The sequence below is a fragment of the Camelus dromedarius genome, chromosome 5 (assembly GCF_036321535.1).
Source record: "Camelus dromedarius isolate mCamDro1 chromosome 5, mCamDro1.pat, whole genome shotgun sequence".
Lineage (NCBI taxonomy): Eukaryota > Metazoa > Chordata > Mammalia > Artiodactyla > Camelidae > Camelus > Camelus dromedarius.
In genome coordinates, this window is record NC_087440.1 from 74,902,322 (window position 1) to 74,926,200 (window position 23,879).

The 23,879-nt window shown below is 38.1% G+C and overlaps 1 protein-coding gene across 2 annotated transcripts in view; it reads left to right on the plus strand.

Annotated features, from left to right (window-relative positions):
- Nucleotides 1–23,879, plus strand: part of TSHR (thyroid stimulating hormone receptor) — a 125,429-nt gene that overhangs the window by 72,321 nt on the left and 29,229 nt on the right. For both annotated transcript variants that reach the window (XM_010976397.3, XM_031454137.2), the window contains exons 3-7: nucleotides 1,570–1,644; nucleotides 14,227–14,301; nucleotides 16,627–16,701; nucleotides 18,093–18,170; nucleotides 21,358–21,426. In XM_010976397.3, the coding sequence (XP_010974699.1) occupies nucleotides 1,570–1,644; nucleotides 14,227–14,301; nucleotides 16,627–16,701; nucleotides 18,093–18,170; nucleotides 21,358–21,426 (372 nt within the window). The remainder of the gene's footprint in view (nucleotides 1–1,569; nucleotides 1,645–14,226; nucleotides 14,302–16,626; nucleotides 16,702–18,092; nucleotides 18,171–21,357; nucleotides 21,427–23,879) is intronic.

Below are 23,879 nucleotides of genomic sequence, written 5' to 3' on the forward strand. Positions count from 1 at the left end.
GCAATGAATATGATGCAAAATTAGGAAAACAAGTTTTCAGCCTTCAAAAGTAATCGTCCTTTGGATGGCCCAGCCTCAACCATTATAAATCCCTGTGACCTCTACACAGTAAATTAATATTTTTCAACACCTAAGTTTTTTCCCTCTATGTTACAGATACTATATTTGGGTCAAAATAATTTATGTAGTGTTATCCACAAATGTCAATGGCTTAAGAGACCTGATAAATCAAAGGATAATTGTTTAGATAATACGTAATTCAAAACAGAAAGCACAGGACCTTTAAGAATACACACAATACCCATGATAAAAACTCAACTGGAACAGTCAGCACTCCTCTTATAAACATTGTATTAGTGAAAATATTTTACTGGCAGATTTAATTCAAACTATAGGCCAGTGGTTTTTAACCCTGCCTGCACATTAGAATCATCTGGGAAGCTTTTTAAAAGTAAAAGTGTTTGTCCCATCCGTCATAAACTAATTAATTATTCTGGACCAAATCGTAGACATCTGATGTTTTAAAATCCTCCCAGATAGTTCAGTTTTATGGCCAGGGTTGAGAATCTCTGCCCTGGCTACAGGTGGACACCATCTGTTAATCATTAATTTTTTTTTCAAATGTCATAGAAATGCCTCTCAGTGAAAAAGCAGTCATTGTATCTGGTTGCATTAGTCAGTCTCATTACAAGATGAAATTTAAGGAGACTTTGAAACATCATTCCCTATGTATTCTTGACAAGTTGTATTTAGAAGGTTCTTTTTCCTCCTTTTTAGTGCTTAAAACTTTTATCTGTGCTACCTTTGGCTTACAAAGTTCAAAACAAACCTTGAGTTTTTAACTTCATCAAAATCAACAAGAGAGGTCTTAAGAGAGTACACAGTCACCACCCTATGGAACATTCCGCTAGAGAATTGTGGCTTTCCCTTCATTTTCTTTGAAACTACATCTCTATTAGGGACTCCATCAAAAATGCCTCATTCATTCGTGTGTTCTTTTCTAACATCTTTCATTTTCTGATATTTTGAGTAACTTACCTATTCATTCATTTACTCATTCTTTCATTCAACACATTTATTGGAAGGCTACTACATGCCAAGCACTATGAAACATACTCAGAATTCAGTGTCCACCAGAAACAGACACAGTTCTCCATTTCAGAGAACCTGCAATCTCAGGCGACAACGTAAATCAGTTATCATCCCAACAGTTGCACCCTTTCACGGTGATAGTTAGCGAAAGGAGAAGTTCATGGTGCCATGAGGAAATACTATGGGAAATCTGACCTAATCAGTGAATTTGTGGAAAGCTTCTACAGGAAGTTATCAGTTGGATGAAACCTGAAGGACGAGTTGGACTAATTGAGACTTGTGAAACTTCAAGGTATCACAAGATCTGAAAAAAAGTAGTCACTAATTTTAATGTGATTAGGGAGAAACCATGAGACTTGTTCACGTTGCATGATCGGGGAAGCCCCTGACAAGGAAGTTACATCAAAATTAATAGCATGTCTGGAGTTTACAACCCTACTAACTTTCTTCTTTGTCTTATATTTTTGTGACATTCAGCTACTTATCAATAGATGCAACTCTGCAGCGGCTGGAATCACATTCCTTCTACAATTTGAGTAAAATGACTCACATGTAAGTACCATGGAAAGTGCAGCATAGATCCAAACCACAGCCACTCTTGATTGATAATTTGGGGGGCTCCAGATGGCAATCACAGCTGGTTTCTAGAACGTGGGTCAAAACTTCTGCTTATGATTAAATTCTTGTTCTCACTTTTTTTTTTAAACAGAAGGAATGTTTATTTTTTTAATTTTTTATTGATTTATAATCATTTTACAATGTTGTGTCAAATTCCAGCGTAGAGCACAATTTTTCAGTCATACATGAACATATATATATTCATTGTCACATTTTTTTTTCTGTGAGCTACCATAAGATCTTGTGTATATGTCCCTGTGCTATACAGAATAATCTTGTTTATCTATTCTACAATTTTGAAATCCCGTCTATCCCTTCCCACCCTCCGCCCCCTTGGCAACCACAAGTTTGTATTCTATGTCTATGAGTCTATTTCTGTTTTGTATTTATGCTTTGTTTTTGTTGTTTTTGTTTTTTGGTTTTTTCTTAGATTCCACATATGAGCAATCTCATATGGTATTTTTCTTTCTCCTTCTGGCTTACTTAGAATGACATTCTCCAGGTGCATCCATGTTGCTGCAAATGGCATTATGTTGTCGGTTTTTATGGCTGAGTATTATTCCATTGTATAAATATACCACAGCTTCTTTATCCAGTCATCTGTTGATGGAATTTAGGCTGTTTCCATGTCTTGGCTATTGTAAATAGTGCTGCTATGAACATTGGGGTGCAGGTGTCATCCTGAAGTAGGGTTCCTTCTGGATATATGCCCAGGAGTGGGATTCCTGGGTCATATGGTAAGTCTATTCCTAGTCTTTTGAGGAATCTCCATGCTGTTTTCCACAGTGGCTGCACCAGACTGCATTCCCAGCAGCAGTGTAGGAGGGTTCCCCTTTCTCCACAGCCTCTCCAGCATTTGTCATTTGTGGATTTTTGAATAATGGCCATTCTGACTGGTGTGAGGTGATACCTCATTGTAGTTTTGATTTGCATTTCTCTGATAATTAGTGATATGCAGCATTTTTTCATGTGCCTATTGATCATTTGTATGTCTTCCTTGGAGAAATGCTTGTTTAGGTCTTTTGCCCATTTTTGGATTGGGCTGTTTGGTTGTTTCTTATTAAGTCGTATGAGCTGCTTATATATTCTGGAGATCAAGCCTTTGTCGGTTTCATTTGCAAAAATTGTTCTCACTCTTAATTTTATGAATTCACCCTAATTCTGACTTACATGCTTGGAAGCTAAAGACAAAATTAGAAGTCCTCTTCTAGAATTGTCATTTCATTCTATTACTACTGATTTTATTGGCGTGAATATCAGTGAGTCAATAAATATTTACTGACTACATACTGGATTCCAAGGCCCATGCAAGTTTCTGCAAAACTAACATTTTTTTCCTCAATTAGGAAAGAGAAATGTAGCCTTGTGTGACTACAACAGGAGGGAAGTTAAGAGCTCTGGCTTTGGAGTTGGTCAGAGTCGGTTTAAAACCCTGGTTTCTTTGCCTCCTCATTATCTCTCCTTGATGCTCCCTGGTGGTCTGGTGGTCTGGTGGTCAGGGCTCAGCGACCTCATTATCTAACCTTGGACAGATCATGTACTCTTTCCTAATCTCAGTTTCCTCATTTGTGAAATAACAGTAATAAGAGTTCCAACTTAATATTGTTACTACATAATGCATGTAAGCTTTTAGCACAGTGCCTACCACATAAAAACCAGACAATATGCTTCATAAATAATTATTGTTTTTATTTCTGTAGTACCTTATAATCTATAAAAAAGCTTTACATAAATAATCACATCACATTCTTTTAAGCAGCCATGTATTATGAAATATTAGCTCTATTTTCTTGATGAGGAAACAAAAATAGCTATCATCTATGGATACCTAGTATGTTCCAGACATTATGCTAAACATTTTATGTACTCTATTTATTTAACCTTCAAAAAACAACCCCATGAAGTAGAGATTATCATTTGTATTACTTATTTAAGAAAAACATAAATGTAGAGAGACTAAATACGTTATTCTAGGCCACACAGTTACTAAGGGAAAGGGCCAGAATTTTTATGTCATAAATACCTGACTCAAATATTCTTTCCCTATCGGCTACAGTATGCTACCTTCAAGAATACTGAGGCCCAGAAAGTTGCCTCCAGCTATGGTAGGCAAGCTTACATCATTAGATCAACCATCAGTCTGAGGACAACTATAGGAGCTGGGGGAAAAAATCTGTTTAAAGGTATCTGAGTGTTATAAAGGCAGCAAGAACTGGAGGGGAGAGAAGCAAACCCCCAAAACAACATCTGATTGTTCTCCTCTTGAAGTAGTTTCTGAATTGTAAACAGCAGTCGGGAAGCTGACCAGAGGTTTCAGCGGTCTCATAGAGCTAGGGAAATAAAAATTGGAGCTCAAGGCTTGCTAAGTAGATGATTCCTAGTAAACACCCAAGGATTTTAGCTGGGATCCCTAAAGAGCTTCATCCTAGAAGAACAGGATAATGGGAAATAAGATCAGCCCTCACAACGACTAAAGCCCAGGTTTGAATCAATAAAAAATAGCCAAGCCTACCAAAAAAAAAAAAAAAAAAAAGAATTTATGGCAGAAATCAAGAGATGAAAATAGACAACAGAAAACAATCCACAGGAGATTTAAATGTTGGAGTTATCAGACACAAACTTTAAAATAACTATAAGTAATATATTTAAAAATTTAATTGACAAGATAGAGAATTTCAGAATAAAACTGGAAATTATTTTTGAAAGGATCAAATGGAAACTCTAGAACTTAAAAATTCAATAGCTAAAATAAAACCTGAATACTTGAGTTTAGCAGCAGATTATACACAGCTCAAAAGAGAATCAGTAACCTAGAAGTTAGGTCAGAAAAATTTATCCAACCTGAAGCATAGAGAGCATAAGAAAATAAGGAATATGTGGCACAGTAAAAAATCTAGCATAACTATAATTGTATCCTAAGAAAATGAAGAGACTAAAAGAAGCAATAGTTGAAGAAAATTTTTAAAATTTCAAAATTCATGAGACATCAAGTCACAGATACAAAAAGTACTGCAACTCCAAAAGAATAAATACAAAGAAAACCACATCAAGGCACATCATAGTTAAAAAAAAAAAAAATTGCTAAAACTCAAAGAAAGAGAAAATTGTAAGAAGCAGCCAAAGGGGAAAAAATACACAACATTTTCAAAGAAGGAACAAGATCGAAAGCTGACTTTTCAACAGGAATAATGGAATCCATAAAGCAATGGAAAGATACCTGCAAAAAGGAGAATAACAAACATAACAACAGCAAATAATCCGCCAACCTAGCAGGAAGATTCTTTGAAATTGAAGACAAAAGAAAGACATTTCAAGGAAACAAAAATTGAGAGAATTCATCACCATTAGGCTCATACTAAAGAAACTGCTAAAGGGAATTATTAAGGCAAAAGTAAAAAAATAATCCTGCATGATATCATGGAGGTACATGGAGGAAATGAAAACAAAAGGAAAGCTAAGTATAAATTAGCCTTGACTGTACGAAACAAAACAACATGTCCTTTGGGGTTTAAAATACAGGCAGTCTTTGCTCTGCACCGTAGTGCTGGATCATAAAGCTGTGCATGCCGAAACTGTGCAAAGCAATCTTAATCGATGAAAAAATATAATTGTCTTGTGACTCAAAAATTCCTGTCAAAACATTAAAATCTCTCTTACTATTGTTTCTTTGCTGCACTTCCATCTTTGTTGGTCAATTCCCTCTTCCAACTGTTCACTTTTACAAAATGTCGTGGATTTATCTCTGAGAGACATGCAGGCAACACATCTGCACACCTTATCCTTTGTGCTTGAACTGTGTAAAAGATGCGCAGTGACCAATCACCAATGACTTTGAAAGAAGTGATGTAACAGATTGCCTATCATGATGTGCACCTGCTATTTACATAGTGTTTCGTGGACTGAAGAGCTGGCAGCAAGGTTTGTGCTTTAGGTAATTACTCACAATGGTAACTGAAACTTGAACCATGTTGTTGGAGCCAATTATTATCTAAATTTAACTAACTCATGATAACTGAACTTCATGCATAACAAGGAACCATGCAAAACAAGGACTGCCTGTATACATAGAATTCAAATACACAATAGCAAACAAAGGTTGGGAGGGTTATAGATAGTGTTAATGTATTCTAAGGTTCTTGAATTGCCTGGGAAATGGTAAAAGTACCAACTTTTGTTAGACTTCTGCAAATAATGAATAAATTAATCCATAGGGTAACAACTAAAATAATTGTAAAAGAATGGATAAATAATAAGCTAATAGTAGTGAGGAGTGGAATAATAAAAAATTAATACAAAAAGGACAAGAAATTAGAAGAAATAACAAACTTCTAGAACAAACAGTAGATTTAACCCCAAGTGATCAGTATTTGCATTAACTGCATAAAAGGACTAAACACTCCAATTAAAATACAAAGATTGCCAGGTAGGCTAATTAAAAAATTTCAACTGTATCCTGCTTATGTGTATGAGAAACACACTATAAATATAATGATATAGAAAAATTGAAAGTATAAGGATAAAAATATTAACATGAAAATAACCAAGAGAAAACTGACATAAATATACATATATATATATATATATATAAAGCATGAAACCTTACTATATATAAAAATACAGATTTTATTGTGATAAAGAGGATTACTACACCAAAAAGATATGATTCTAAATTTGAATATCTGTAAGAGCATAGCTTCAAACCATATAAAGCAGAAAATGACAGAACTAAAAAAAATAAAATAGGATAAATCCACAATCATAGTGGGTTTTTTTTAAATATAACTTTATCTGATAGAACATATATACCAAAAAAATAAGTAATAATACCAGTAAGAAATGAATAAGGATGGAAGATTTGAACAACATAATTTACAAACTTAACTTTATTGACTTATATAAAGTATTGTATCCAACAATTAGTGAGTAGATATTCTTTTCAAGGAAACATAAAACATTTATCAAAATTGACCATATGCAGAGTGTTGAAAGCAAGTCTCAGTAGGTTACGAAAATCAAGCATATTCTCTGACTAGTAAACAATACACTCTGAATAACCATGGATCAAAGAAGAAATCACAACAGGTGTTATAAAACGATTTTAACTAAATGTCAATAAAAGTATGACAAATCAAAACCTGTATGATGCAATTAAAGTCATACTCAGAAGAAAATATATAGCTTTAAGAAAAGAAGGCTGAAAATAAAAAATTTATGTATCTTTCACAATAGATTTCTAAAGAAATGGTGAATTAAAAGCAAAGAAAGTAGAACATACCCAAGAAAACTGAGAATTCAGGTGAGTAAGGACAAGAGTTAAAATTTAAACCCAAATCTCCAGACTCCAAATACAATGTCCATTTATCATACCATTTTGCTTCTCTGCACCTCTCACCAAAAAAAATCAAGGCAACTAATTTGTAATAAACCTCTCTACAAACCCTGTGGCTCATAAAAGCAACTGTTTTATTTTTATTACAGCCTTTTTCTCATAAAGATTCTGGTTGTTAACATTTCTCTTATAAATGTCAATTTTCCCTCTCTGAGCAAAGGCATTAACTTCCTAGAGCAAAGGAAACTATTAAATACAATGACTAAAATGAAGATTAAATTGAAAATGCATTTTTAAAAAGCTATTTTCCTTATGTAGATGAAGTATTGAGAGTCTAATATCTTAGAAAAGAAGAGAATAACTTATCTCGCAGTCTTCAAATTTTCCTGCTATAAATCCAACATTAGTATCTGTAAATGGTTCTAGTCAGCATGAAGGATTAATAAAGACTTAAGATACCAAAGTCAATACAGAATGATTTGTTTAATCCATAGACCACATAGTACTATCAACCGAACTTCCCTGGCATTCCTGAGCATAGAAGTAAAGCCATGTTCTTTATTTAGGAAACAGCTCTTCACCATGTAGATATTAAACTAGGAAGCACTGATTTCAGTGAATCTTGCCAGCACTTACTGAAAAGCCTCAGTGAGAACACCAGCAGTTAAAGAACATAATGTTACTCTGTCTCATGAATGTGTTTCCTTCCTCATCTGCCCTCCCTCTGCCCCTTTTTTGGCCATGTGATTTGGTACATAGACTGAGGTAGGGCCATGGAGAACACACACTTCATCGTTCCAACTTCTAATCATCTCTTCAATGCCTTTTCAGCCTTCTCCTGTCAAAACTCAATTTTTGTCCTCTGACATGGCTTCCCAATTCGTGTTTAGATTTTGTTCTGTGATGTGAATTGGGGTGGTAGAATATAAACATCTAAATTGTCTTTTTTGTTAGTGATCTAGAGCCAGCATTCCAAAGGTAAAAAGTTACCCATTCATTCATTCAGTAAATACCATAGGTTTAACACTGCGCTAAAGCTGTGGCCATTGCATCTTACAGCTAAACATATACAGGATTCAAAATGGTGGATTATTCTATTTTTATCCAAACCGTCTTCCCTTGGCCTCTCTGATACCACACTCCCAGCTGTCCTCCGACCATGCTGGTCAGTCTTTCTCAATCTCCTTTGCTAGCATCTTCTCCTTCACCACTTCTATCTAAATGTTGAGGTTCCATACGGCCCAGTCCTGTGTCCTCTTCTCTTCTTATTGTTTTCTCCCCATGTGATCTTATCTAACAATTTTCAAACCTACAGACCTAGTCCAGCCCTCTGTTTTTTAGTGTTGGGCCATTTACCTATTGGTTGCATCTCCTCAGATGTCTTACATATATCTCTCACTGCTTTAAATACCCCAAACTTAAATCTACCTCTCCCCCTGAAATCTGCAACTCCTCCAGTATTTGCTGAGCCACTAAATGGTACCTCCATTCATCTATCTGCAAATCTGGTACCTGAGGGGATTACTATGCCTTCTTTCCTCATCACCCACTTCTAATCTTTCAGCATGTCCTGTCAATTCTACTACCGTGATGTATAAAAAATTCATCCTCTTTCTCTCCACCACCACCACCCTTGTCCAAGCCACCATCATCTCTTGTTTGGACTACAGTAATTTCACAGCCTAACTGGTCTTTCCAGTTTTGGCTTCCTCTAATTTATTTCTGAACAGCCCCAGTGATTTTTCTCTTAGGATAAAATCGAAAGTCTTCAACATAAACTTCCAGGTCCAGGTCTTCTGCTGGCTCTGCCTGCCTCTGCCTCTTCATCTCACTCCATTCCTGCACACCTGTGTTCTTTAGTTCCTTGAACAGTCCGAGATCTTCCTCACCTTAGGGCCTTCACATCCTTTTGCCTTGGTCCAACTACACTGATGGGAAGACCATAGGGGGAGGCCCTGAGATTACATGGAGATGGAGAAGTAGCCAGCTGAGTGTAGCCTTCTAACAACCCCCATCAGAGCCAGGCATAGAAGCACAACCGTCTTGGATGCTCCAGATTGATCCAAACACCAGCTGTGTACCAACCAGTGAGCCCAGAGGATGCCACATCCACACAGAAGAAACTCCTGAGTTTAGCACTGCCTGAAATCCTAATCCATAAATTTTGAGCTATAATAAAATGGTTGCTATCTTAGCCTTTTAGTGTGGGGTAATTTGTTATGCAACAATAGATGGCCAGAAGAGGTGACAATTATGTATCAGTTAACAATGGGTGAAAGACACTGAGAATCTGTAAGAGAAAACTACAAGAATGGCAGATTTCTTTGTAAATTATTGAGGATCCTAAGTGATTACAAATCAATTGTTCTCAAGTTTTGCTTTGGGTAGGGAAAGTAATTAGGTTGGTTTGTTTGTTTGTTTATGGAGCTACTGAGGATTGAACCCAGGATCTTGTGCATGCTAAGCATGTACTCTACCACTGAGCTATACCCTCCCTCCCCAGCCCAGTTCTCCTCAGTTTTAAACTTTAGCTGGGATACTGGTTGGACCCAAAGGTGTACATCTCATGAAAACTTATACCTGCAAATCGATGAAATACTGGCCACTTCCATCTTCCATTTCATTTCCTTTATAAAGAGGCCAATAGCATATAGTAGATCGTTGCTGTTGTTACTCCTATTAATAGCAGCTGCCAATTACTGAATGCCTTTTATGGGCAAGCACTCTGCTAAAAGTGCTTCACATATACTGTTCCATTTAATCACACTAACCCTCAGTTTCCACTATGTAAAATGAAGATGGAAATACGTATGTCACAGGGCTCTCACCCAAGTTTACTTAGCTAAGAAATTTCAGGGTCAGGATTTGAAACCAAGAGTGTCTGCCTCCAAAACTGATGCAAATTCAAAATATCTCTTAATTAAAAGAAGAAATAATTAAATAAAGTGTTGCCCTCAGAGATAGGTTTTTACTGTTTTGTGGATATTTTAAAAAGTCACAAAAAATGAAAATTCTACAACTGGGTGGGTAGAATGTGTGATTTCTAGCATACAGTGAGATAAGACTTAATTTTGCTGATTCACTAACTTGAATCAAGTGGATTTATTGGAGGTTTCAAGAGCACCCGTCTTTGTCGTGATTATTAAATAATTAGGAAAGTAGCTGTATCTATCTTCCAGGCAGTTTGGAAAAATCATTTTATAACCTATTTCTAGTGGAAAATCTGCTGATAAACTTACATTTTCCTCAATCTACTTTAAAAATCTAAACATTTATAAACTTTCTTTGAATTAACATCTATTCAATTTTAATTCCACAGTAAATTTAAAGATGCATCAAAATCATGAATATCACCTTCCATTATAGATTATTTTTCCTCAGTTATGTAATGGAATGTTAGTGGTAAGATACTTTATTGATAATTATCAAAGTAGAATTATTAAGATGTCTCTCACTGAAACCAAGCCCTGATAATGGAGGAAATAATTTATTCTGTGAACTTCCAAACTATCACTGAAGAGTGAGTGTTAGTCCAAAAATCAGGACTTTAGAAGCTAAGGATGTACTATATACCAAGAGCTTTGACAGCCTTTATACTTTTTTCACCCAGTAATTTCACTTCAATAATTTTTCTCTAAGAAAATAAACAGAGGAGTGAGGGAAAAAGTTCACATAAAAAGCCATATGTCTCAGAATTAATTTATAGTAGCAAAAATGTGGAAACTACTCAAATGCTTAAGTCGAAGAATGGTTTTGTATGAAATACTGAGCAACCATTAGACGTCTTTTGTCATAGAGAATTTAATCCCAGAGAAAATGCTTTTGATGTAATACTATTTTTAAAAAACCAAGATATACTACAGAGAAGAAAAAAATTGATTTTCTTTGAATCATGGAACAATGGGAGATTTCACATCTTTTTGATGTGAATGTGGTTACAAGTTTTTACAATATAATTTTCATAGTCAAATGAAATAAACTTTTAAAAAATTAAAGATTCCTTCAATATGAATTAACTTTGAAATTAATACTTGATGTTAAAATACATGGGTGATTTATTATATGACAAAAGCCTGTTTATCATAAAATGTTACTTCAAAATTATTTTACCTAATTCCTAGTCCCAGTTTCCACCTTGGTACTGTCCAGCATTAAGTAAAGTAACAAAATTATGGCTTTGCCAATATATTCACATCTTCTTTTTAAACTAATTAAATAATTAGTTACTAATTCCCTATAGTTCCCAGAGCACACAGGAAAGTTGAAAGTAATAGATGCCCAATAATTATTTGTTTAGTTTTAATAACTCTCTCCCTACTCTACTCAGTAGAGTCAGCAGACCCAGTCAGAGTGGACTGCCTCCCATTTTTTGAACTATTGCCACTTAAAAGCAGACTAGAAACTAACTGGAAACCAAACCGAAGTACGAGATGAAAAGGATCTGGGACTGGCTGAGAGTTGGGTTTATGGCTAATAATCTCATTCAGTGTCCTGTTTTGAGCAATAAGAAAAGTCTAGCTATGCTGACTGGGGCAGCTTCTCTTCTCTTCAGATATTTTAACTCAGTCTCCCTGCCCAGTGCGAGACTGAAGCTTTCCCATCACCGTTGGTTCTATCTAACTTTGCAGGTGAAATGCCAACTTGACTTTATTATCACCCTCAATTCTGTCCCAGGTTGGCATGCTTCACTCATGGACTGGGGATGTTTAGGGTGTGGGCAAATATTTCTAAGGCTGAGGATCACGGTCAAATGCCGAGAACTAATGCCTATTGAATAACCGAGATGGGAAGAAAACCAGTAGTTTGAAAGTTCCCTCGTGGGAGGGCTTAAGCCTTCATTTTCCCCTCTTTTGACTGCTGCCTCCTCCAACCACCCTTCTCTGACCTTGCTGATTTCCCTTCCTCTTTGGGGTTTAGGCTGGGTACTAAGTACTGGCCACTGTGCCATTTGTATTGAACAAACCAGTCTCTCTGTTCTTGGCCCTTACTGAGAATTAACAAAATTTTCTCAGAAGAAGAAAAAACCCAGAATCTAGAATATGATGAAATGAACCTAATGTTATGCTAAATTATTCATCTGCTGGTTTGTGAAAACAGCGCACTGAGCATTGTTGTTAGACTTCTGATCTTAATGTCCATTTTATTTGAAATCCAATGAAGGATAATTAAGCAATAGTGAGTATTTGTGTTTCTTTTAAGTTCTGGTCGATAATCTCCTTTAAACATTTTTTTAAATTTGTATTTGGAGTTAAGAATTCCTAGCTTAGGGCCCAGAGTTGCCTCTGTGTAACAGTTGAAAGCGGGTCTTTTCATGCAGGGTCTTGGCTGGGTGAGGACCACGACAGGCCAGTTTAGGATGAGTGGACACAACAGGCAAAGGTTTTGAGGTGAGGGTTTCTAAGAGTCTCGGGATATAAGCTGTTAAAGCACTGATGGGTCTTTCAAGAAGTTCCCACAATGAACTATAAAGTTATTTGCCTGGGCAAAAGTTATGCTAATGAAGACAAGGGACCAGTAAGGTTATACTGATAATAGATAGCAAGCTGAGGAGGGGGAGATGGTAGATGGTTTCTGTTCTCAGAGTTAATGCCACCCTCTCTCTTCCAAGGTCTGTTTCATATTCAGTGTCCTTAGTCAAATACCAAACCTAATGTTTTGTTTGTTTGTTTGGTTTTGGTTTTTAAATTTTTACAAACATTGCAGTACCTCCAGCCCCAAGTCTCTGATGTCTGCTCTAGCTTTCACTCCACTCAGGAGAATAACAATAATAAAACTGTCATCTATGGAGCCTTCACTGTATGCTAGGACACATACCGAACCCCTGAAAGACTATTTAATCCTCACAAGAGTCGCATGAAGGAGGTGCTATTATTGTCCCTGTTTTACAGACGAGGAAACTATGGCTCAGAGAGGTCAAGGAACTTGCCCAAGGTCATGTAGCCAGAAGGAACAGAGCCAAGATTTGATCTCAGTCCCATCCGACTATTCAGTAATAAAAAAGGAGCAAATTACTGATATATGCTACGCTGTGGATGAACCTCTCCGGCAGTATGCTAAATGAAAGAGGCCAGACACACAAGACTACATGTTTATGATTCCATTATATGAAATGTCCAGACAAGGCAAAGTTAGAGGTAGAAAACAGATCAGTGGTTCCTAGGCATGGGGGGTGGGGTGGGAATAAATTGCAAATGTACATACGATTACTTTTGTCATTGATAGAAATGTTTTAAAACTAGATTGTGACAATGGCATAATTCTGTAAGTTCACTAAAAATCATCTAATTGCAATGCATAAATTTTATGAAAATTCGCTTTCAATAAAACTATTTAAAAAAAAAATCTCAGAGCTCAGATTCTAAGTCTTCTAGTTCTTACCACCAATGATTGGATGGATTCAGGTTCCTTTAGGAATCAAGCCTTAGGTGCCATCCAGAAGGGAGTGGGCTGTAGGTCTAAGTTCTCCTACCCTCTTCACAGAAGCATACGGAGGGCCTTTATACTCTTTAACCAATCTACACATATTGAATACATTGTATTCTACCAATGAGAACCTATTTCTAACAGGCACTAATCTCACTAATGCTAACTGTGCATTTTGATTAGCATCGTATATAAACCTAAGTATATAAGTTATAGACATATACGATGTCACCACATGTGCTGAAGAGTTTTGAATTACTGATAACAGAAGAATAAACTCAAGTGAACAGTTAATACTCACTACCTCTTCTACCCCTGAAACAGCAATTGACAGAGGAACCTCATTGACCTTACTGCCTTGCTGTCGTCCATTATGTAATCCACTCAAACCCCCACTCCAGGGCCAGGTTATTTGCTGCTGCCCTCAACAAACCTTTGGAAAGGTTTTTATTTTGCTATTTGAGTCTAAAAGGAAAAATAAGGCTCTAAGACTACAACCAAGAGAAATGTTGCCCGTAAATTTAAATGGCCTGAAACTAAGTCAATGATGGGGAGGGTGGAACAGCCATCGCATCCCTAAGAGGAGGCAGAAGTAGCTTGTTGTTGTGAATGGGACTGACTCCTGGCAGAAGCAGCCCCTGGGGCACCATGTAAATGTGTGTTCTTCTCATGAACATTTCTTAAACCTGATTTATGTTGTTTCATCTTTCATAAAAACGGAAATGGATATAATACAGTGAATATGTTTCTTGCAACTTTTGCAGAGAGATTCGGAATACCAGAAGCTTAACTTACATAGACCCTGGTGCCCTAAAAGAACTCCCCCTTCTGAAGTTCCTGTAAGTATTAACTCCTCTCCATCCTACCTTATTTTTTAAGAGAAGTATGATGTAGGACTGTCCGCAGGATGATGTGGGCCAGGGCCATTATAGTGTTGTAAGGCCCAGGGCAAATCCCATCCTGTGACTTATTCCCCACCTTCTCCCATGGGATAAAGTATCAGATGAAATGATCCACATTTTAAAAATCTCTTCAAAAGTCAGCAGATAGTGCTGGGACCAGAGACATGAGGGAGAAAATACTATCATTTTCTGTAGCCTTTAAATGGGACATAACAGAACAAAACAAAACGAAAAACTCTGAGAGCCCACCAGTCAATTTTGTTAGGAAATGGGTATCACGACAATATTAGAGTGACTGTTAAAGAAAAACGAACAAACAAAAAAGGATAAAATCCAGTCTCTTGGAGGTTGGGAGGGACAGAAATGGAAGGGATAGCACTTACTTTGCCATAGTGACCCCCGTGAGCTAATGGTAACCACCACGAGAGCAGGAACCACAACATCCTTGTTCTTCGTTGCATCTTTACTGCCCAGTGCAGAGTAGGTGCTCAGTAAAGGTGTGTTCAATGAATGTACGTGTATGGCCTCAGATCCTCGGGGCAGCTTCCCTCCTTTCCTTCTTTCCTGATCACATGCATTGTAAAAGATTATGAGTGGAGAAAAGTCAATCTTAATCCAGATATCCAGAAATAATCACTATTAATGTATTATTTCATTTCTTTTATGAAATGTCTTTAAGGATGAATAGAGAAGTTATCCAGGAAGAGGAGGGGGAGGGATAGAAGAGAAATACAGGTGGATGGAATAGCATGATAAAGACACAAAGGTATGGAACCACATGGATTGTCTAGAGAACTAAGAATAGTTCAGTGTTGAAGAGGTAGGAGTGAGAGATGCCAGGAGAAAAGAAGTTATGGATGGGCTATGTGGCTGAAGAGGTATCTGGGGAGTCATAGAAATTATGGCACAAGGATGTGGCTCCTGTATGGACTTTGAGTTTCAGTCCGTCAATAATTCTTTGATATGATGGTCCCCTACTATGTGCAAGGCCCTGTGGGGAACATGTAAGATAGTGAAACATTTCCTTGCCTTCAAGAGGCTTACAATCTAGTTAAGGAAGCTATTACATATGGAATTGAAAAGTTCCTTCCCTACAGGAGAAAAATGGTAAGTGACAAATGAGAGGTACATGCATTATCTGGGGTGCAGGTAATTAGAGGAGACAGCAAAAAGGTCTTGAAGAACAGAGAGGTCCTGGTCCAAGTCCCTAATCTGGCATTTGCAGTCCTTTTCTGTTTAGCCTCTACTTAGCTCTTGGGCCTTCCCTCCCTACTCTTTCCCACATGATCCACTGTTGCAGCTGAACTAGTTTGTTTCCTGTTCTTCAGATATACCTTACGGAACCTCACTTCTCTCCTTTGTTATTTGGAATATCCCATTTGCTCTTTTTGAGACCTGCTTCCTCTTTAAATCTGTGCCTTCCCTTCTAGAAGGAGTCAGGTCAGAATTTGCCTTAGTAGGTGCATCAATGAAACTAGACTTTCCTCTCCAAGAAGACTTTCTTAAAAGGTTTACTGATAGTGACAAGTTCTCACCATGTCATGCCAAAGCATTTTAAAAAAAGAATCATTCCTTCCACTACCTACGTTCTAGTAGCTGCAACGAATGTTAAACCAACTAAATCTGAGAGGTGTCCAGAGGCTGACACCTCTGGCATCTTACGCATATGTTTTAATCTTGACATTTTGCCCTGATGACACATGTTTTAGAAAGTGAAGACATTGTCTTTGGCTCATTTCCTTCCTTGTCTGGACCTACTTGTTACGGTACTGCTGGTGACTGCCATGGGGAAACCATTCTTGGTAAAATAATGAACGCAATATAATGCAGTTTGAAAAAGGAAGCCTGGCTTGGAGTTGAGTAATCATATTGTCTTCCTGTCTCATCCTTCCCTTATTCCACCCTCCCCTCTCCGTAACACATAATGTTCTCCAGTTAAAACAAAGAAATATCGCGCGCGCGCACACACACACACACACACACACACGGAAAGAAACCTAAATTCCCATTTCTAGGTTCAAACAATCCTCAGATTCTTCTAAAATGAAAAGATGTGTTCACACTGGTGGACTGGATTAGGTTCTTATACCTTGAGGGAGCATTGTCTCTTCCAAGGGTTAGAACTAGCCGTGGTCTTTCAGACATTCAATGATTTGACCCCAGTCTGACTTCAGAACACATACTTTCAGCTATTACATTATTCTACTTCCTATGAGTTGGTTTTCCTACCTTATTTCTGTTCTTCTTTTTCTTGTACTTTAGTGGCATTTTCAACACTGGACTTAGAGTATTCCCAGACCTGACCAAAGTTTATTCCACTGATGTATTCTTCATACTGTAAGTGTGCACACATGCAATACTTGCCGATATTTTACTTGTCACTGACAAGAACTAGGGCACAGCCGTAGGGGCTGGTTGAAAACGAGTGAACCAATTGTTTCAAGGAGGAAGCAGTGATCAGCTGTGATGAATGCACTGATGGATGAAGTAAGGCAAGGACTGAGAAATGGCCATTGGGTTTAGTAATAAGGGACATTGGTGATTCTGAAAAGAACAGTTCCAGTGGAACTCTGGGGGTGGAGAAGTCTGGTTGGAGTGGGCTCAAGAAAGAATCAGAAGAGGGATTAAAGAGAGTGACCATAACAAACTCTTCTGGGAAGTTTAACTATTAAAAGACAGCAGAAAATATCTCAGTAGTCGGAGCATATCAAATAAAGAGAAAATTTTCTTAATGGAAGACACTATGGGATGTTTGTTTGCTGATGGGAGTGACTGAATACAAGTAAACTGGATGATAGTGATGGTACTTATTTTTCACAAAGCTTTTCAAACACTTTCCCATGCATTATCACATTTACTCCTCTCAACCACTTTACAAGGCATCAAAGGAAGTTATAATTTTTCCACTCCATAAATGAAGAAACGGAGGAAGAGAAGACCTAGGTAATTTTGTCTGAGCAGAATCCCAAGGAGCAGCCATGAGTGGTGCTCAAACTACTCCCTGTGACTTCTGACTGGGGCCATGCGCTCTTTTCCAAAACCCATGCCATGGTCAAGTGACTTACTAGTTGTACCGAAGCGAAAGAACATAGACAGAGTTACAAGTTTACAGTTTGTACTACAGAATCAGCAAAATGTAGAATGATAGGATCTAAACTCTTGGGATTTTGCTAGGAAAAAAAAATGCCCATGCTTCTTTGCTGAGGATGAGCTCAGTGCAAAATATAGGCCATCCTCCAGCAACTAGACTGGCATAGAAATGTTCTCCAGAAGCATCTATCTGACAGTGTTTTGCAAGTGGAGGACACTGTAGTCATACTCATGAAATAAAATCCGTTGATCCCATTCTACCAACCCTTTTTAAGGGTCCCATACACCAAGAAAACTACTTGCTCTGGACAAAGTATTTGTCAGAGATTCACAAGAACTTCTCTGTGACCCACCTGCCCCCCTTGCAGATGAGGATTGTCAGGAACCCCAGCCCACACCCAAAGCTCACTTGCTTACTACACATTTGGGGCTCCGAGTGCATGGCCACCTAGAACAGCTCTCACCACTCACCAGACCTCTGAGCCTCCAATAGCTAGGAAGGGTCAATGACACGTGAAAAGAAATAAGATAGAACTGAACTGCATCAGGTTATTTGTTTAAGTGCATATATACAGCAAGAGCCCAGCTCCAGAAGAAAAGCGTTTTTTTCACCAAATGTTTTTGTCCCTCTCTTGCAGTGAAATTACAGACAACCCTTACATGACTGCACTCCCTGTGAATGCTTTTCAGGGCCTGTGCAATGAAACCTTGACACTGTGAGTATTGCCAGTTCCACTCCTGCCAACAACTGAATTTTTATTTGGGCCATTGTCACATTTTCACAGGCCATCCAAGAACCAGACCACCATACAGTATGTGCTCTATGATCCGCCAAGGGTTTCACGTAGTTCAGTAAGAGCAGCACCTTACAGTGTGGCACTCTATAGATGACAAAATGGTTTAGGTAACAAGATGACAGTATTCCCTTACAGAAATGGCAGCACACTTTATCTGTAAAGGGTCATTCAGGTTTTACAGGCCACGTGGCCTTTGTGGCAACTGCTCAGCTCTGCATTAGGCCAAAAGCAGCCATTCAAAAGACCTAAACTAATGAGCATGGCTATGTTCCAATAAAATTTTATCTACAGAACAGGCAGTGGGCCAGATTTGGCCTGCAGGCCTTATAATGGAATATTCTGTATTCTAGTGTCCGCATGGTACAGAAGAAGAACTGGGGTTAAAGCAAATTTAAGTGACTTTCCCAAGGTCCTGAGCTAGAAAGGAGTGCTGCTAAGGGCTTTTCATACTCTGCACTCACACTTCAGCTGTGTCGTCACAACGATTATTAAGCTCCTTTGAAGGGATATTGTCTAGAAAACATAGTGCTGCTCTGCGTCATCATTCTTCCAGAGTTAGAATGGGTTCTGCTCTTTAGTTGTTCAGAAAGAGATGCTTTCTTAGGGAGATTCACAAAATGTTCTCACGAAGGAGACCTAACAGAGGTATGAAAGATAAGGTAATTCCCCAAGCCAGTAACGAATTCCCCTCTCTGATTAAATTAGCCACAAAGTGGAGCTAAGGCTAGATAGAGCTCCCTCCCCTCTAGTGTCAGGACCACTGCCCATGTTCAGGCCTAGACTGTCACCGGCTCCCTTTCTCTGGTCAGCTACCATCCAGGGGTTCTTCACCATCCACAAACTTGATTGAGTTATTCCTTAGCAAAAATGATCCAAGCCTCCACACAGCTCTTTGAAGGGGCTGTTTCCAAGTATCTCGATCAATCCATTGTGGCCCTGTGAAGCTCTCTCAACCTCTGGGATCTACCCACAGCAGAGCACTTCAGTTCATCCCCAAAGTGTAGGGGGAGCTGTCTTGAAAAGACAAGAGACTTCTTCCCAGCAACCATTTCATTTGACAACACAGCAAAGACCTGGGGTCTTAGCGTGCTCAGGCCCAAACCGCAAGCTTACCTCCCCAGTAAAGGTTTCCATTGCATCATTTCCTGCTCATCCTATGTAAATGCCAGTCTCAGTTTCTTTTCAGAATGTTACCTTCAACTTTTGGCGTTTTTTCCTAAGGATCCCGTATCCCAAGCAGCTCTCTAAAGTGAAAGCTGCTCTTTGTCTCCACCCAGCATGGTACCCAGGAGGCATTTGACAAATCTCTGAATAAGGGAAACTCAACCTTCCTGAAATCTAAAGGTGAGGATAGCATGGGTTGTCCATTATCTTTTCAGATGGTCATTTCTACAATCTTGCAAAAGTCCTTGCTTCTTTGAGGCTCAGCCTCCAACAACTATAAACATGAAAGGATATGTGTCCAACAGCAATATTCATACCCCTGGTAGGATAGACTTTCAGTCAAAGTTTGTGATCCTTTGTTCTTTCTTTCCTATGTTTTTCTTCCTTCACTATTTTCCCTTTTTGAGGCCTACTTGTTCAATAAGAGTTTTATTTAATCTCTGAAATGTAATTCCCACAAAGAATATTTTTATTGTCTAGGCCCTCTCAGCAAAGTTTGGGTAAATAGAAACATCAAATGTACAATTCTCACATCATCATAAAAGAGATCTAGTTCAGAAAAAAATTATCTATCAGAGTTTTCTCAGTCTCTGTGCTTAGTGTCCCTGTACATTGCCGTCCACCCCTAGGACACCTTAGTAGCTGGACTTAAACTCATTGTGCAAGTATTTAAAACAAAACCCCACAAAAAAGGATTACTTCTCAGTTCCCCACAACTGCATAAGATAAATCCAAGTTTTCAAGATATTCCTTCTAACACGGTCATCTCTTAAGTGTCCACACCTCACTGTGTTAAATATATAACTATTCTGTCCTCCCAGTGACTTTTGGATTAGGTATCATTTTATCATATTTTTGCAGACAAGGAAAATGAGGATAATAGAGGTTGAGAAATTCTCAGGATCATCTACTATGAAATGACAGAGCCAGATCTAATTCCAAAACTCAGAGTCTCTTGTGTGCTTCTTCCTGTATTACCAGAGTTGACGGGAGGCAGACTACGGTAGCTTTCCCTGCAATCATCACTAGCTGTGCCTGACTGTGGTCATGGCAGCCTTCTCTTAACTCGTGCCGGTAGCCCCCAGGGACCCCCATGCATTCCTGTGCCGACCAGCGTTCCCGTGGCTGGAGCTCCTCTGCCAGCAGAAAGTGTGTGTGCTTTTGGGGTGGAAAGAATTGCTTTTGAGGTCAGAAATCCTGATTCCCTGACTGCTGTTTGTCAATGAGGCTTTGGCAAATCACCTCCATAGCTCAATAAGTTGATCAGGAAATAGACGAGATAACATTTCGGTCCAGCCCCTGGAATCACTGTATGAATTAATTGGTTGCAGAAACATAGCAACAAGTTAAAACAGTAACATTTCTGCAAAATGCCATGGTCTATCTATTTTCTTAGATTTGTTTTTGAAGTTCAATCTAATTCAGTCCTCAACCATTTAAGTATTTAATCTATGATAAGCCCTGAGAATTTAAAAAAAATATATGAAATACAAATGTGAAATAACATTTTAAATAGAAAAAATGTAAAACTTGTGCATTCAGATGAATGTCTTTTACAGTGTTTGTCTTGAGAAAGTGCTCTTACTTCTCCATTATTGACATTGTGTTGACTATTACCTGAAACTCCTGTTTTTTTGAGTATATGTAGAACATTTTTTTTAATCCTTAATGATGGCAAATCTTGTTCGTCAAAGTGAATCTGCTTCTGAGAAACAGCTTAAAGATCTAGGAACTAAGTCTGGAGAATGGGGATTCAAACTGGGAAATATTATTCCACATCCAAAACAAGACATAGCGTAAAGTTGTCTTGTAGGGCTCATATGTGGGACCTGAGAACCTTCATGCACATTTCTGACACTGAAGAAATAAAACCCAACCCTCAGAGAAGGGCCAACACCACCTCTTACATGTCACTGATTTCTCTTCTCTCTGTTGCTTATAGGAAGCTATACAACAATGGCTTTACTTCAGTCCAAGGACATGCTTTCAATGGGACAAAGCTGGATGCTGTGTAAGTCAACTGTTGCCATGGACACCACTAATCACCCCCCCACTCCTACCTCCAAGAAGAACCACCCAATGGGTCAGAATACTGTTAGAGATAGGTTCTACCAGAGCATTTCTCAACCCCAGAGTTAGTATGGCCAAGACTTAAGAATAATGTTAAGAAACTTGGCAAAAGCCAACTTTATTGGATATTTACATTTACTCCAATTTTAAATCTCAAAGCTTTTATCCTTGATAAAATGGAGAGCCATGGTGTCACCTCCAGTTATCTTGTAGGAGTGTGTGTGTGTGTGTGTGTGTGTGTGTGTGTGTGTGTGTGTGTGTGTGTGTGTGCATGCGCATGTTCGTCTACTATGCATATGCAGGGGTGACTTTAATTAAGTCCAAAGCTATTCAAAAGGTAAGATTTTTCTTTCTGTTTTTTCTGACATGTTTTCAGGAAAGGTGTCAGTTTATATTTGATTCAGTCAGAAATAGCTGAAAAACCATTTCCAGCATTTTGCCTTCCCTGCAAATAATTAATACTTGGAACAGGATGTTGGCAAAAAGATAGCCGTTAACACAGGTTTCTGTCCTTGTTGTACTTTTCTATCAGGTCTTTGTGGTCCCCAGACTCTGCCACGGCATACTTTGTGTCTAAGAGCTGCTAGACTGGTTCAGCCACACTGGTGTGTGTTTCAACCTAATAGCTAATAAATGAAAATTAGCTTTAGTAGAGGCCGCTTTCCACAGTATGGTGGACTAGGTAATTTGTAGGACCTTCCTGCTACCAACTAGACCATACATTTAAAAAAATTACATTTTATGTCATAGCTCCAAGAGAAGGAAATGAAACAAAGTAACAAACTAGTAGCTAAAACCAAAGTGCTGGGTGCTTACAGAGGGTACAGTTCCTTCGGGGGCAGTTGCTGATATCAGTGGTGCCAGGAGACTAGACTTTAGTCAGTGAGAAGATGGGGAAGTGATGTAAACCAGAGGGTCTTGGCAGAAATAAATGCAAACCTCTATAGAGGAAAGAACCCCAGTGCAGGCTGCCAGATTTTTAAAATGTTGAGATCAGTTAAATAGGTGCTCACAGTCAATCACACATAGGAGAAGAAAAAAATCACCATGGGTAAGTCAGCTAAAGCAACAAACAGATTTCTGTGTTTGACTTATTTTATAGCAGTTTGAGTGTTTTTAAGCAATTACATTTTTTTCACTTCCAGAAGTTCTGTTTGCTTTTTTTTTTTTAATTTGCTGCTCATTTTGGTAATTCTATCTTTTTTTTTCCCTTTAAACATTTTATGTGTAGTTATTTTATATTCTGGAACTGATTATTGCAAAATCTGAAGGACCTATGGTTCTAACTCTGTTGTGCTGTACGGTGCTTTATTGAGAATGTAAACTATATGGGGGATCTTGTTAAAATGCACAATATGATTAAGTAGATCTGGGGTGAGCCCCAGGATTCTGCATATTAACAAGCTCTCAGACGATACTGATGCTTTTGGTCCACTGACCAAACTTCGGCAGGGTGAGGTAAATAACCTGCAGAACTATATGCAAGGGCCCTAGATGCAAAAAAAAAAAAAAAAAAAAAATCCCCACACATGTGGATTAAGTGGTTTTATTCTGGTTTTGGGATTAGGTGGTGGGTGCTGGTATGGTTCCATTCTTAAATAATAAATGCTAATAAGTTTCAAAGTCATTATACCTTGGCATGGCTTCCTAAGTTCTGTTTGAAGAGGGGTCTCACTCTTTGCCAGGCTTTTGGGTTTCCTAGTATTCTTTATCAAGTGAAGATCAGAGTACCTTTCTCTAGATTGTCTAATTGTGGGCTCATTCAAGTTGATATTAGTCATTTGTTTAAATACATAATTATAGGGGAAGTCTGAAAAGATTCAGTAGAGTAGCATGCATACTTATAGGCGTCAAATTTATTTACAGTATTGGAGAGACCCTACTTCCATCTGAGCTTTATCGTACAAACCTCACACAGTCCTTCATTTATTTTTCAACATATTTATTGAACACCTTCAGTGATCCTAGTACTGTTCTGGTCACTGGCAATACGAAGATGGGGAAGACTAATGTGCCCCATGCCCATACTGAACACACAGTGGGGTCAGCTTGAGGGTGGCAATGTCAAGAGTCAGAATACATTAGGAAGAAATGTACTCAATCCAAAATATGCATTTCAGATTGAAAATAACTGAACACTAAGTACCCCTACTTGGAGACATATGCATGATTTTCCCTAGATTGATCTCACTTTAAAAAACCATTGGGATTCAAATTTAATATTACATGAATCTAACCAAATGTTTTCCTCTTTAACTATTCCTAGAAAGCCATTATCCTTAGGGAAATGATCTTCCCAATTCAAATTTTCTATGAAAATTTTCTATGATGTGGGGAACTGGGACTTTTCAAAATAATTAAGACAGTTTGTAGTACTTCAGGTATAAAGATTTC